We start from the raw sequence: 16863 nt of genomic DNA on the forward strand, positions 1-16863 counted from the left end.
TTTGGTGTCAATATTCCCAAAATATTTGAAGCATAGGAGTGGATTCGGAGTCGCAGACTTTGGATTTGAAGTGGAGCAAGAGTCCAGAAAACTTGACTCCGTAACTGATGATGTGTATTGTATAACAAAATACAAGAGTTTGTGAGTTATTTACAGTTTTTCCAGTGTGGCAGACTATCAAATAGTTACTATCGGCAGCACACTGGTATCAGTTGTTTTGGATAATTTCATAACGTTTCCTGTCTTGATTAAAATGGGTTTAAATATCAAACTTTACAACAACTTCAATGGATATCGATTGTGTGATTACATGTCAACTTTCTTTCGCCTTATTTCTTGTCTAGGCCGACTTTGGCATGATCTAACCTGAAATGAATTTTTTTTTGTCAAGAGATGATAATCTGTGGGTATACAGTATAAAAAAGGTTATTGGCTGCCTCAAGCTTATTTACCTGTAGCCTATCAACTTTTTTCTTGTGATGTAGGAGCAGACTAGCAAATGGCGGGTCAAGCTCGAGAACTAGCACGATTTGGTAAAATTTTAATTTTAGACGATTTATGTGTAGCCTATGTGTGAGTTTCTTCTTGCTGCTCGTTTGAAGAAGGGCACTGGCGTGCGGAAAAAGGGCCACTGTAGTCTGACATCTCATTTGGAGGAGATGCCAGAGAGGGGCAGCCAGAGAGAGGGTAGCTTTTGCTGAAGAATCTTCTTTGGATGTGCCGCAGCAACCCTGTCATCTCAGGGCGAGTGAGACAAGGGAAAGGGACGGTTGAAGATTCCCACTGCAACCACTCTTCCGGCATCATGCCGTTTCAGACAAGTGAGAGGGACGGGCGAAAGATGGGTTGTTACGCCCTTCGTTGTCTAAAATTTTTCAAAGATGTTCTATTTATATCTCTGGTTCTACAACCGTACTGAGCTAGTAAGACCCACCGCTGCAATCAATCATTTCTGCCATCAAGGACGGCTGACAGGGCCCGTTGAAGAGAGAGTTTCGACTGTTGTTGTTCTTTCTGACCGTAGGAGGAGTTTTAGAAGGAAGGAAAATGTCAGATGACAAAGGAATGTTATGTTTTTGTGTTAGGTGTCTTTTGTTTTTGTCATCAGGAGCGTTGACAGGAAGTCTAAGTGGTACTTTTGGACCCGGAATATTTAAGAGGCCCGGATTTAAAAGATTCCCCACGACTTCAAGCATTATGATTAAGCTCTGCAAGAAGCTTTCCCAGTCCGAGGATAAAGATTCAATCAATCAATCAATCAATCAGATCTAAAGGAATTTCCATCAAAGGTTAAAACAGCCACTTCAGCCGTCAGATGGTAAAGTACCGGTCCTCTTCGGGGTACCGGGCTCACCTCAGCTTTATGGTGGTAAAATAGACACTTCAGCCACCAAACAGTAAAATAAGAATTTAGTGATAGTGAGTCTAGTATAGTGATTTCCCTAACCACGAATATTTAGTGAAATAACCCGAAACACGAATTTCAAAATAAACAGGCTAATATTTGTTTGAACTCAAAAACTGAAATGGCACAGGTAAGAAGATTGCTATCCCTATTTCAGCACTAAAAATTAGACCAAAACTGCTTTTTAGATTGCAGCAGGGCGTGTGCTTGAGCAACTATTCAGTTGAATTTGATCGTTTGAGCGAATTTTATCAATGAAGCAGCAACAAGTGACAAACATAATAAGTTCTGACATTTCATTTCTTATGGTAATTTTTGCATGTTTGTGTGAAATATCGGTTTAACGTTTAATTGAGCTATAAAGCAACTTAATTTAGCAATACATACCTGAAAAATTCAATCAGATTTTTTTGGGAGTACGAAGAATGCTCTGACCTGACAAGGGGTACGAACAGCAAAAACGGTTGAAAACCCCTGATTTAGACAGACAACCCCGTTAGCTCAGTAGTTACGCGCCCAGCTCAAGATCACGCGGGGAAAGTTCGACTATCGGGGTGTGCGCTTGAGCAACGCACTTTCAGGACTGCTCTCCATTCAGCGGCACCTAGCGAATGGAATAATTTCCTGGCAACAACACTTCAACAATCGAAAACTTCACTCTGTCTATCTCGGTAACCGGCCCTGCGTCAAGAGCCTCTACAAGTATGCGAAACTACCAGGAATGACCAATCAAGGCATTGTCAGTCCGAAGATGAAGATTCAAAAACCAAACCAACAATTCGACGTCCGCTATTGGTATGTTGATGACACCTTTGCCATTTTCGACAACGAAGAATTCACTTCATCCTGCATGAAAATCCACATACGAAAGGAAACAAAGCGGACCTTTACTTTTCTTAGACGTTCTTGTCCAGGCTTCTCTCACTTCTGTTCACCGAAAATCCACCTTCACTAGCCAATTCGTACCCGGGATTCGTACGCTGAAACTCCTTTGCCCCAACAAACGTAAAACCAACCTTATTTCCACTTTGACAAACAGACCACTCAACATCTGCTCAAAATGCAAACTAGGCTACAGAAAATTTTGAACTGGATAAAACTCGATCAATTGTGAAGCAAAACGGTTAGGCTACTCGAACCACCGTGAACACCGCAATCTCTAAAACTATCTGCCAATTTTCGTCTTTTCGTCAACCACAGTTCGGCCAAACATGCCCAGCATAGCTTACATGAAATCGCCGTGGCTGGGCTTTGTTTCCGGAAAATTTGAAGATCACATTTCTAAAACAGTCAACCAATGTCTCTCTGCCGTCAAACCACGTATATTCTTCACCACCAAAGACATTTTCCGTTCAAGCAACAAAGATTGCCTGCCTACCATAAAGTTCAGTAACGTAATTTACCGATTTAAGTACTATTATTGCAAAAGTCGGTGCGAAGGCCACACGTCCTAACGCCTGGAAGAGCGAAGCAAACAACATGTCCCAAAAATAAAAATGGGAGAAGGAAATGTCAATACAACCAAATCATCCATTGAAAACGGTGAATGACAAAAATATATCTAGTGACCCTGCCATTGAACAACATGTAGGCTACTGTAGCCTAACTGCATTACGAAATGTGCACTTTAAACTCGAAATGTTTTCAATTCTTGCTAAAGATCGTTCTTTGTTCCATCTTGCAGCATTGGTTTGGATTTGATCTTTATCCTCGGAGTGAACAAACCCTTCATAGGTTATTCGTAGGCCTACTAGTTTCGCATACTTGTGGAGATATTTGACGCAGAGCCGGTTACCGAAATTGGCAGAATGAAGTTTTCCGATTGTTGTTGAAATGCTGTTGCTGGGGAATTAATTCTGTCTTCACAAGGAAAACAACTTAATTCATCTAAAGAAAACAACAGCATTTTCCTCTGTATAAAACATTTAGATATTTTTCGCTGAAATCTCTCGTTCCTCAGTCTCTTCGTTCCACCATTGTCTAAGCCTCTAAGGTACTTTTTATCTAGTAAAGCCCTCCCCCGGGATCTTCTGTGTTACAAATCTTTTACACAAAAGTGGAAGCTCTGATAGCTGCTATGGTGAATTGCGACTGACTGGTGAAGTTTCACAGCCTAAAGTTCAGAACTTTTTAAGTTACGAAAAGTTGATGTTTGGAGGGACTGAAATTGAATGTTTTTATTAATTTTCACATATTTCAGACTGCTCTGCAGTTCACAAACCGCTTTGACTTCCGTTTTTTTTTTTTTTTTTTATATGAAAGATATGTTCATGCTGATGCAGTAAAACAAATAAATTAGACCTTTTTTTTAGTTCAAGCAAGATTGATAATGAGGATCAGACTAGGCTAATATTGGTAATAAGGCCCATGGAGTAGGAAAATTGTACCGTTGTGCACCACTCTTGTTACACCATTAATCCAGTTTGTTATTCATCATCATCATAATCCATCGCCGGTTTGTTCCCCTCTAGTGGGGGTGGCCGATTGTTTCCGCGCAGCAATTGTTTTAATCCATTTCACCCTGTCCCTTGCATTTTCCTCCTTCAGTCCGACTTTTTTAAATTCATCCTACACTTGTTGTTTCCACGTTCTTCTTGGACGACCGCGTTTCCTCTTCCCATCCACCTTTAGATCTTTAGATTGTTATTGCAATGGAAATATCGTAATTTTAGAATCAAAATACTTTAGTATCCCTACCATATCTAAAAATACTATGACGCTATGAAAAAAAATGGAGCATGGGGGGGGGGGGGGAGGGAAGTTGTATTTGTATATTTACTTATTAGTTCTGTGCCTGTGTTTTCGATTAGTTGTTTTGTGGTGTTGTTATTGTGAAAATACACCTTTTCTATCACTTTTGGTACAAATTCAAACCGGCCTTATTCACAACACATGCATCTAGTAAGGCCCGCTTGAGATTTTTTTAATATTTCACAGCTCCTTTTACTTAGAAACTTATTTTACAGATGTGTTGTTTAGATAGACCCAAAGTATCCTCATTCCAAGTTTCGTTGAAAATTATGCAGTATTTAGAAAAAATATTGAGGTTTGAAAATCAGCGGGCCTTATTAGCTGCAGGTAGGCCTACCTTATAAATTCACATGTTCGTGTGACACAAACATGACATAGCTTACACAGTCCACAAGACACTTGGTTACAAGAGCAAGGAAACATCTGAATTTAACAGACATCAACAAACACAGTGCAATCAAAGACCACATTTAAGACTGCAGTAGGATATTTGTTGTAACAACAAATTTGCATTGGATTGATTCAAAATAATTCGAAACTGTCAATTAGAGTTTGAAAGTAAAATTCACGAAGCACTCAAAATATAGCAGCACAGCCTTGAGGTCAATAAGCAATTATTCGCTGGAGTGGCATCTTTCTTGTTAAATTTGTACTAAATTACGTTTGTTTTATGTTGTGTAGTGATTTTCCTTGATTGCCTCGATATTTTATCTCGTGACCACACTCCGGCATAATTTATAACAGATCGTTAACACCGTTTGTGTTTGTTCTTCAGTTGTGTTTATACGTAGCTCAGTAGCCTACAGATTGTAATTCCAGTGATTTATTGTTAACATTTCACGAATACTTGTTGCTTTGTTTATGAATTAAGTTATTTTCCTGATGAGGGCAGAAAGTTTTGCCGAAATACGTTCGAATTTATGTAGATATCTTTTATTTTATGTATTGTTTTTGAATCATGCAATTCAATCCTATGAAGTTGCTATAACTGTCTATGGTATTCAAAAATTATCTCTCTACCAAAGCTATATTAATTGAGATGATAAACAATAGCTTTAAATTAATTTTGGAATATTTTTCAATGGGCAAGACTTGAGCTACTTCTATTGTAAAATAACACTTTACCCGATAAGTGTGAACAAGATCTGGCAACACTAAACTTTAACACACCTGATCAGCTTAGCTGACTAGTCATTAACAACTAAAGGATTTGAAATCCACCAAAACTAAATTGGTAACAAAAGCCGTTATGGTAAAAAGGGTATTTTTAGGTGGCAATAAAAGAGGAGCTGCAGATATTGGCACAAACATACAACATACTCCACTAACTTATCTTTTGTTTGAAGATCAATACATCTAAACTTTTCTAGTAACTTTCGACATGCATTGTGCAAGTTATGTTCTCCGAGCGCTTTCAAAATATTTTATTGATTTGAACAATTATAAATAGGCCATCACATGCCTCAAGACTACATTCTACTTTATGGCGCATATCTGCACAATGCAACAACAATAGTTTTCAATTATTGGCATACCGGTAGCCTAAAGTTCATGCTGCCAATGTGTTGCTGCAACTTACAGGCTGTATTTTTAAACAGCTCGTAAAGTAGGACTGTGGGCTAGAATTTGTAACCACATGTTTGTATAGATCCAGAAAGATTCCGTGAGGTGCGAGCAAACGACGAAGTTTGATTCGTGACATATGCAATTGAGAAGCGAATATTCAGAACAATACGTGACTATTTGCTAAACGTCTGCCACAACGTCAATATTAATTTTAAAAATAGAAAATATATGCATCATAAAAATGTACTTGCTATAAAAAAAATAATACTTTCAACAATAAAGATAACAGATTGCAACGGTCCACGTGCTGTGGTGTTGTGTCGACTTTGCTGGTATGTGCTGTGGCGTTATAAAAGAAATCTCCAACGATGATCACTGAAACAAAAATTGGAAATGGATAATATAATGCAGTAGGCACTTAAACATAAAAAGTTTTGTAAGACAAATGAATCATTGAACCAATCATAAGTTACAGGAACAGCGTTTCAACTAATAAGAAGTTGCAGAAAAAACAGAGATAAAACGTATAAATTAAGTCAACGTTTCGTAGTCCACAGCTTGGCGCAGACGGTTAAGGCAGTGGTAGTTATTTCGATGACGTGCGTTCGATTCCTACCCAAATCATAACTCTTTTTTTCTGTAATTACCAAACAAAGTTCAAAGTAGGATCAACTCTCTGGCTGATTGCTAGAAGGGCCACAATTGGACGGTGTTCACTTAAACATGTTTTGATTAGTTGGGGGCGTCATCGGGTCTTACAGGGATTTGTCATGGTGGCTACTATGTAATGCAGCCTGGCATCATCAAATTATCAAGAAATTTCTTCAAACAAAACTCTATTTGAATAAGTTTCTTCTGATGATTCTATTGAGATGAAACAGGTTGTTAAGATTTTTGGTGAGCTAGTAACTAATTTTGATATATCAATAATATTGACATATTTTTATGAAAATCACAAACGTAGGTTACGCAATGAAAAATAAAGCATGCAACATTTTTCCGTATGCAGTGTCTAACAATTTAGTTTGGCAGTTTACTTGTGGAAATATTTCGGCCGTAAATATTTCAAAAGGAGCAAACGTATTTAATTAGATATATGTTTAAAGTTCGCAGATTAGGTAGTGGTGGACACCAACTTAAAGGAAGAAATAAAAAAACTGAAGTTGTTCCAACAAGGATATACTTGAGCATAGAGATGAGTCCAATATCACATAGCCATGCACAAATCAATCAGCTCTTTGTTTCGTTTATTTATAACAAAGAAAATGTGTTTAACAACAAGCTTTTCTCGACCCAACAAATAGGCCAAAGGGTGTGACAAGTTATGACATAGAATAATGTCACAATTTATCGAACAATGATTTATCAAGAAACGACACTTTATCGAATCAACAGTTCATAGAAAAACTTCGATTGAATTTAAAATGATGAATGCAAAGTTAAAACGCAGGAGCAAAATGGCTGGAACGCCAGTTTAATCCAAACAAACATTAAATAACCCAAGCTATTATACCATAATTGTAAAAAAAACTAATAGAAGTCAAGTTTTTCATAAGATGATACGTAAAAGAAATGAGAGTAGTAACACGAGTTTAGTATCTACCTTTTGGGCTCTTCATTTTTAGAATAGATTAACAAAATCGCAGTAACTGTCATTTAGGCAGCGATATTGCACGTTATCCCACTGATCAACAAACTAAGCCTAGGTCGACAGTATTGCCATTTCTTACAAAACAACAGTTTGCATCAATCTGTCGTTCGATGAGCGTCACAGGGTCATATATCACAAGTTAGAAACTTGAAGAGGTTCAACTCACCATGAGAGGATCCGTCGTACGGACAATCCCGTTCCGATGCTCTTGCAACCTCACGGTGAGCTCGTTCTTCTCCCGCGCCCAGGTTCGTGCATTGTGGTCAAGTTGCGCTTCCAGGGATCGAATCCGGTTCTCAGCATGCTCCAAGCGGCTCTTCATCTCCAACACATCTTCCTCGTGTTCCTCCTGTTGAGCCTGTAGTGGAATCAAACCTCATCAAACGAACAATTTACCGAGGACAACCTCTAGGAGCGAATGGGCCTGTCTGAAGCGTGACTTACGCGTGTTCTTTCTACTTCACTTTGTAGCTTCGCGTTTTCTTCACTAAGCATTGTCACGGCGTTTTGTTGATCTGAAACACAATGACAGCAATGCACAAGCAGCGCGAGGAACCATGCACAATATGTGTGTCCTTTATTCATTTTCTGTAGTGTCAACGCACTGCAATCGCTACAACGTGGAATCGGCAATAATATGTTTGCGAGCAAGTGAAGCCTGTAATTAATAAAAATAACAAAGCACTGTAACTCACCTTGTGAATTGGAAACATCTTTGGGTTGATTTGATTTCATGTACTTGCTCAGCAAGCTCTCCATCTTTCGGATGACTTTCTCTTGCTGCAGGCACGTCTCTTGCAGCTTCTTCCCTTTTCTGTCCTTCTCCTTCAGCTTTTCAATCGTTTCATCTTGCTCTTTCCGCGTCACATTGTTACTTAAGTATCCCTTTTCCCTTTCGTTTGCCTGATTATTGTCAATACATGTTTATCAAATTGATTAAAGCTATGAGATGCAAAGCAACACAAGCATCATCCAAAACATCACTCCATATCAATCATATTTCAAAAATAAATTCAATTAGTAATAAACTTGTACCGACACGCGACCCAACCTTGATCATTTGGTTCTGTAGATGTTGAACTTTTCCTTTGTATTTTTTCAAATCATCGCTCTCTTTACTGAGCTTCTGCGTCACAGCCACTGCAATCCAAAGACCTTGACTTTAACGATATGATCCAAATGCACGCTATTTCTATCCTCCATCACCATGCCAACGTTAACTTACTAGCACCATAGAGATACGGACACTTACCAAACTTATCTGCAACTTCAGCGGATGATACAACACCTCTACTAATGTCATCCATGACACTTCTACCCATCTCTTTGGTGAGCAGCAGTTCACTGCGTAACCGCGCGTTCTCCTCCTGAGACATAAAAACAAAATGAAAGCGCATCTCGGCAAAGTGACCATATTGCGAAAAACGAAATATGAAAGATCTCACCTGCAGTCGAGCGATGTTGCCTCGCATGGCGACCATGTCGTGGGACATGCGCTTCAACGCCTCTCTATACTTGATCAGTTCATCAGATTGGTGATCGAGCAACGTTTTTTGATTGGACGGCTTTGCTGGCTCGGGTTGATGATTGGTTGATTTTTCTAGACTGAATAAGTACAACAAAAAACTTGTTGGACACAGAAAAAAGAAAAATTGGCAAAGTTGAATAAACGCGATGGGTGCACACTGCACATACAGCCACGGGTTTGTGGACAAATAGTCTGTACGCACACAACTGCTTTCCTGATAAGTGAACAATAAGCTTCTTTGTATTCCTGGGAACACAATCAAAGTATTCAAACACTAGGCAGAAGTTTAAATTTAAAGCTTTGCAATAAGGTTTTTATGACTAAAGCAACTCTTTTTATTCAAATCTATAAATCATATAGACAAAACTCACTGGTTGCTAGAACTTTTTCTTACGTCAGTATCGTTGATAGAAATGACGTAATCCGGCAGTATACTTTCCAATACATCACTTGGTGGATATTCGTCCTCCTGGACTAACTGTAACATACAAGTCAACTTTTTTGAAACTAGATTTTTCTTGACCACTGCAACCTCGTCTGATTTCATTTTATAATTTATCGAAGACTAACCACAAAGCAAATGCAAAACTGATCTTATATGACGCTGAAACAATGATGTTTGTGACAATGCACAATAGTTGCGTCGTGCTTACATAAGCAGAAACAGGCCGATGATACGAAACTGACATCTCGTGGTGAACCTTCGACTGAATGAAACTAACTATGGCCACCTGCTTGGTACATTAATATCGTCAAACAAAAAATACGCATAACTAACAATAGACTATTCAATCACACACTTAACGCAAGTTACCTATTGTGCCATAACAATAGTCACGGCGACACATTCAAGTGGTCCTTCATATTCCTTCGCATAAGAGCAACATAGTTGAACCGATTCGATGATATTTTAAATCACCAAGTCACGTTATCCACTAAGAAAGCAATGACGGACAAAAAGTGAAAGCAAGAAAAGAAGATTTTATGGATTTGACAACCAGCGCCACTCGCCGATTTAAACAACCAGTTTGTGCTGGTTAACTATCAACACAAGAGGGCAGTTTTGCAAGAATGTATACTGTAGTGTGTAGTATACACTATAGTCTGTAGAAATAGACTAGAGGTTCGAATCGGCGCTTTCAAATTCAATACATGCGAACAAACATATTCAATCATAACTAAAATAATAATGGACAGCGAATATATACAGTAGCACATAAAATATGCAAAAAGTGTTAATTGACGCCCAAGGTCGTTTGAGCGTTAAAAGCCAAAAAAGGATACAAATGTTTGGAAAAACAAAATTTTTTTGTTTTTTAAGAAAAGGATATGCAGCAATTCAAGGCAAAAGTCGGATCTTCCCCAGCAACTCATAAAATTGCGTATTTTTTTAAGCCGTTTAGCTGCCTTTTCCATTTTTGATTTTAATCCTATATTTGCCACAGGCTCATATTGTTTTTCGTTGTGACGGTAAGAAATAAAAATAAACTGAACTGAACTTCGTTTCTCTTACACGTTTCGACAATGGCAAATAAATCAAATTCAGTTGTGATTAATACGTTGTGCTTCATGCATTGCACGTGCACAATGTTTACTCGATAACTTTACTCGGGCTTGCGGTATCGACAAAGTAGGTTTGTTACGTATTCCAAATGAAAAGATCTTTCGTCATAGCACATGACTAGGGAACTGTGTTCCGAAAGCTAGTGCAAACTCGCTATTACCACAGCGAACTCGCAGCATCAGTCTAAAACAGGTCGTTAATATCTGCATTGTTAAGAAAAGATGTTTGTAAGCACAAAGATAAAAAAAAAACTGAGACAAGGTAAGTACACAAGGCCTGCAGAAACGTGAAGACTGCCTCATCATGTGTTCGTTGCAAACTTAGACAAACAGAAAACAAGAGCTTTAGTTTTAATACGAAAAAACATGCAAGCCGAAATACTAAAAATCATATCAAAGTGACTCGTTGATAATAATTTTCGCGCTATCTGCATGAGAAAGTCCTGTAAACTATGCCAGTGGTTGTTTGCAATCACATCAACTTTCATTGAAAAGCATGCTGTTCTTCTTCCTCGTTTGAGCTTCTGGGGCCGAGGCTCCATCCTTTCACCACACCAGCTTCACGATGTTCCTGGACTACACTGGAGGGCTACTACAGAGCAGATAGTCTTTGGTTTTATCATCCAAGGCATGCAGTTAAGCGCAACAGTCTCGGTGGCCTACTACAGAGGTCCCCAACCTGTTTTCTCTCGAGGACCGATTATGAAATGAAAATAGTGTCGCGGATCGGCGATAGACAAAAAATGAAGTTGGACATTTTGAAATCTTGGCTACTTGCAGGTATAACTTTTTATAGCGGTTTAAACACACTTTAAGCAAGATTTGTAAAATAAAATTGACAATGTAAAAGTCGAGGTCGGAAAAGAAAACTAGAAGGGGGTCTGGAAAGATTGCCCCAAAAATGTTTGACAAATTTAAAGTATAGGCCTGATAAGGGTTTTTTAATAAAAACTTACACCTTGTATTCCACCACTACCATCAAACTAAAACCGGATTTTTTTAAAAGTTTGAGTGACAACGTTTCATTGAAAATTGAAGTTACGTTTTAAATATTTTTTCTTTCACGACTACAGAAAGATTTCAATAACATATCTGTTAAAGGTTTGTATAGTACTGTGTCGACTGTAGAGTTTAGTAAAATTTCGAAAATCCATCTGAAATACTTCACCTATAGCTTATAAGTTTATACAAAGCACATTTCACCTCATACCTCTAAGTAGTTAGTGAGCAAGATGATTGCTTCGGAACATTTCATTAGTATTTTAGTTTTTGAGGGCCCTTAAAACATTGGTACTATTCTTTAACTTCACTGCTTCTTTTTCGTCGTGTGAGCCTCTGGGGCTAAGGGTAACTACAGGGGCTCTATCCACTTTTAGAATTCGGGGGGGTGATTTTTGGACAGTGGGCTAAAATCGTCATAGTCATTTCAACTTCTGGGGGGCTGCGCCCCCCAGACCCCCCATTGCAGCATCAGCTTCTTTCTGATCGAAGCATAGGGTTTTCAAGTCGTTTCACAAAGAATGTTTCGGAAATGGCATTTTTGGTAAGCAAACTGGTAGTCACTTAACAAGAAATAATTCTGGCACTGCAAATGAAAACTCGAACCAATCATAAACTACGTTCTCCGTGACGTGAAAAAGGGCGAAAAGAAGATGATACAAAGCAAATCAAGTGCTGGATTTTCTATCAGCTGTTTGTTTGTTTGTTTTTCATATTTTAACCCTGCATTGCGAGAAAGCGGACTTGAGCGCTATGCATCGGTGTACACCTTCTGACGTACACCTGACCCACGCTGCAGCCGACGGCAATGTTTGTTTCCGGTTGTCTACTCTACTTATGACTTAAATTAGGTCCTACCAATTACTTGAAATCGATCACTGGGTAGAGGCAATTATACTTAGGCCTATAGTGAAGTTTCTTCCCCAGAGAAACAACAGCAAGAGCGGGGGGGTGGAGTCGAACATGCAGGCTCTCGACTGCGAGGCCAACGTGCTAACCACTCGGCCACTGCTGACGACTAAGTTGGCAGCTGGTTGGCTTTTTAGGGGCTAGGGTTAGAAAGTAGTCATTTCATTGACGTGGGTTCGATTCTCACAACTGCTATTGCTCTTTTTTCTTTTGTAATTACCAAATAAAGTTCAAAGCAAAGATTAACTGTCTGGCTAAGTGCGAGAAAGGTCACAATTGGACGGTAGCCTCTTATAACATGTTCTGATTGGTTGGCGGCGTTATTCTAGTCATTTGCAGTGGCAGAATTTTTTCTTGTTGAAGTGGCTACCAAGCAAACTAAGTTAAAACCAGGGTTGGAAGTCGTTAGTCAAAAAGCAATGACTATTTCACTATTCGATAGTGCCCAAAAAAGCAATGACTTTCCGCAATCGATGCTTAAAAAAAAGCAACGAATAGCAATTACTAAAAATTGTCTGGCCGAAAAAAGCCCAAAAACAAGCAACGCGCAAACTCAAAAAAAGGTAGGCTACCAAAACTTGAAAAAAAAACAATCCCAAACTTGCGGAAAAACCGCAAGGTTTGCAACACTGTTAACGGCTCTCACTGGCATGGTTTTTCTGAACTGTGTTGTCGAAAATTTTTCCTTAATCCCTTAAAGTTCGAAAACCGGAAGGGGTCTAGGTCGGATAGTAATCCGAAAACCAAATCTCGCAAATTCGTTTTGACGACAAAGTAAGTGAACAACAAAAAATGATTTAGCAGTTCTCCTAAATAGGCTATCGATTAGTGAAAAACGAATAATGATTTCGTTGCTTGCATAAAAAAGCAGTGAATAACGCGCATTCGATATTTATTTTTAAAAGGAATGGGTATAAGCATTCGATATTCAGAAAGCAACGAATAACGCTATCGAATAGTGACAGCTAGTCGTTATTTCCAACCCTGGTTAAAACACAGTGTAAACGCCTGGCTCGTAGTTCAGGGTTGCCAAACCAAAAAATCATATTGAAATGAAATATATTCATATTGATAAAAAATTCAAAATGTGCTAACAGCGAAAATATATTTTTTTAAATTTGATCAATAAAATATCACAAAACCTTTTCAAAGCCAAATGAGTGGGGGGGTGATTTTGCATCGATCACCCCCCCACTCCAATTAGTGGGGGGTGATCACCCCCCTCACCCCCCCTTGGATAGAGCCCATGGGTAACTATATTAATTATGCAATGCCACTAGTTACGTTAATGACACATGGTTGAGTAAGCAAACTGAGCGAGACAATTTTGCAAAAATGTAGAAAATTTACGTGTTTTTTTTTTTATTTTGAGTAAGACACGTGACCAAGTGCTTCCGTGGATCCGCCACTCGTTTGGTAGAAATACACCGGGTTACAGATAAGATTGATTTGTACGTATTAGTGCATGGCTGTAATTGTTTTCATTGTAATCTATTTCTTATATGGCTAAAGACATACACTCAACCAACTCGCATTCTGGATGACCATTTTGATCGAGTGTTCTCGCGACTAGGTGGTTGGGAGCCCCTGGCCTAGTGGATAGAATAACCGTTTCTGAGGAGAAAAAATGTTCGATAGTGAAATCAAACCTACAGTGTGACAAAAGATATTTGTATTTCATTCCCCCTCAGCACTCAGCATTGAAGGAAAAGGTTTAGGGTATTAATGCACGAGGTTGGATCTTTATTTCACTGAAACTATCTGCTTTGTAAAGCGCTGAGGGCAAGACAAACCGAAGACAGATATAACGTTATATACACATTATTATTCATAGGTGTGGCATACCAACGACATAGGCTACTTCGCCCAAAACTTAGAAAGGTACCCAAAGGTTAAAGATTCAGTTTGACCAAAAAAAATAAAAAATCGCCATGTTGTCCTTAATTCATGCAACAAATTTATTCACAGATTGTGGTTGGTGTTGCAATGCGCATGTGGCTGCTGTGTCATTTAGCGCCATCCAGTGTGTACAGGTGGAAGGAGATGCATCAAGTAAAGATTCATTAGAGGTTTACACCGCAGATGTAAAATCTTGTGTTTTTGGAGATGACTTCATTGAATTTTCGTTCTGATTTGAGAAATAACAATGCGTTGATCACGCATGAAAACTATTTTCTTTGCTTTGTTGCAACAAACTTGAACCCGCGTTGTTCTATATCATCGCAGAAAGTTCATACCATCATCGCAATCATTGTTTCATCCCATTTGAAGACACATCACTTACTAGTCTGGTCTTCTTTCGCTCAAATGGAGGTCCTCCGATGGCTGTGAGATCATGTTGTAGCGGTTCCGTCTCCACATCAGCGATGGAAGTGGGAGAATTCTGAGGAGGAGACGCATCGTCTATGGAAGGGAGTCGAGACACATCGGAAGTCACCACAAGAGTATCTGGACGCTGCGGATGTATTTTCATGGTCACAGGTGATTTATGTTCTATGTTTAAAAATACTGTAAGTAAAGAGATCCACATTAGCTTTCAAAATTCGCAAACATGCAGCCACATCGATACGAGTGGAAACAATTGTTCAGAAAACATTAAACATTGAAATATGCGCGGACCGATGGTCACAAGCATCTACAACCACGTCACATCTTCGTCACCAGTCATAAGTTACTCATACCAAATAACGATACAGTGCCATATAATGAATTTCAACAGTTTTAGGTTTTTAACACGTCCAGTTAAATATTTTCATTGAAATCGCGCGATTTGATTTGAGACTCACAATGCCAATCTAAGAAGCGGATATCGATAACAGCAAAAATACATGCATGACTGATGGTGAAACGCATTGTTATAGAGAGCACATTAACTCAAAAATTGAAGATGCCTTCAATACAAAGAAATGGAATCGCTGCAGACAATTGGTTGACTCTGACCTTTCGGGATGAAGACCAAGCTTCTTCGAAGCAAAATGTAGAGAGATATCGAGCGATATGAAATGCTGGCTGATAAAGTGGGCACTCAGCCTTGTGCTGATAACTGGGAACAATGTCACATAGGGAAACCTATTACTCTAGCTGCCCAACCCCAATCAGAGAGTGAGGTATCGGAAAGTCTTGTCTAATTTGAAGTAAGCTTAGGCTATAAGTTCCAATTGCAACGGCAATTTCCATTTTAGCCAAAAACACAATTTTTGTTCTACAACGTTTTCTATTTTTGACCATATTCAAAGCCAAACATCATTTGCTCATTTGAAGCCTTTTGTCAGAAATTTCCTGCACGTTGCAAAACCACCAGCTTCGCTAAATAAGTAAGGGTAGGCGAGCCTCTGCAGGCTACAGAACAAACCACATCTGCCTTGCAAACTTAGTCCTATTTTTATGGAAAAAGTTGTTTTACAGCTTTTCTTCGATTTGATTAGAATTTTGGACATGAAATTTACAAAGTCGAATGTATCATAACAACCGCGATTAATTCAGAAAAGTATTTGTGAAATAATAGGTTAATATCAAATACAATTCTTGTCTAAATGCGAGGCTACGGCGTAAACTATTTCATTAAATGCACCACAATATATTTCAACACACAAAGACACGTTCTATGAACACGGACAAGACACGTCCAGGCAACGAAGGTTTTATATCCGACAGAAACCAGGCCATTTAACACAGCCGATAATCAGAAAAAAAGCAGGAAAAATTCAACCATACCCGAGAAGCCAGAGAAATTTCTGGGTGATATTATAAACACAAAATAGCGGTTGGCAAATAAATGATGGTTCATATACGTTAAATTCAGCAAAGCGAACATACATGTGCGCAAGCTGGCCCCATTTATTTTTGGTACAATTGTTGTGTGAAAAACAACTGAGAGTATTCGCCAGTTCACTTGTTCATTTCGAAAACCGGATCTTCAAAATAATCACGGTACGCCTCTTTCACTCAGTCAGTGGTTTCGCTTTATTCGTTCTAATTTTACTTACAAAGTAATAAATCAATTACGTTAGTGGAAAAATTTCATCAGTGGCAAAATTTCGACTTTTTTTTTCTAAATAAAACCTTGAAAGGGAGAATAGAAAGCGTCACTAGCCCGGAAATTCGGTTTCCGAGATTGAAACCTAGATAGTGACACCTTGCAATATTTCGAAGACAGTTTGAGAAGTATTTCAATAAGACAGCAGTTAGTGCTCCAGGATGGTTGCTCGCCAGTCCATGATACAATGATATTTACCAGGCCAAATGCCCAAATGCATTAGGGATTAGGCAGTAGTCAGATTTCTCTTGTTTTCAACATTTTTAAATTCAGATTAAAATTCCTAAAATCTAACAATTGAGCTAAATGCTCATTAAAATTACATTTAATCGGACCAAGCTTCAATGATGTCGAATTGAAAGTCATTTATCAAAGCAATGGTAAAGACACGTGCATGAAAACTAGGGCGTGTTGTGCATCACAGATTGCTTGACTACTATATACAGTACAATGAG

At 38.6% G+C, this 16863-nt stretch overlaps 1 protein-coding gene across 1 annotated transcript in view; it reads right to left on the reverse strand.

Moving 5' to 3' along the window:
* Positions 1-5566: 5566 nt before the first annotated feature.
* Positions 5567-16863, reverse strand: part of LOC145774188 (coiled-coil domain-containing protein 33-like) — a 38947-nt gene continuing 27650 nt past the window's right edge. Inside the window, exons 17-25 of the mRNA XM_082585359.1 lie at positions 14657-14827; positions 9273-9379; positions 8819-8978; positions 8626-8740; positions 8425-8513; positions 8069-8276; positions 7818-7888; positions 7540-7731; positions 5567-6097 (exon numbers count right to left, since the gene is read on the reverse strand). Coding sequence (XP_082441485.1) covers positions 6095-6097; positions 7540-7731; positions 7818-7888; positions 8069-8276; positions 8425-8513; positions 8626-8740; positions 8819-8978; positions 9273-9379; positions 14657-14827 — 1116 coding nt within the window. The 3' untranslated portion in view covers positions 5567-6094. The remainder of the gene's footprint in view (positions 6098-7539; positions 7732-7817; positions 7889-8068; positions 8277-8424; positions 8514-8625; positions 8741-8818; positions 8979-9272; positions 9380-14656; positions 14828-16863) is intronic.

The sequence above is a fragment of the Aplidium turbinatum genome, chromosome 7, assembly GCF_918807975.1.
Source record: "Aplidium turbinatum chromosome 7, kaAplTurb1.1, whole genome shotgun sequence".
Classification (NCBI taxonomy): domain Eukaryota; kingdom Metazoa; phylum Chordata; class Ascidiacea; order Aplousobranchia; family Polyclinidae; genus Aplidium; species Aplidium turbinatum.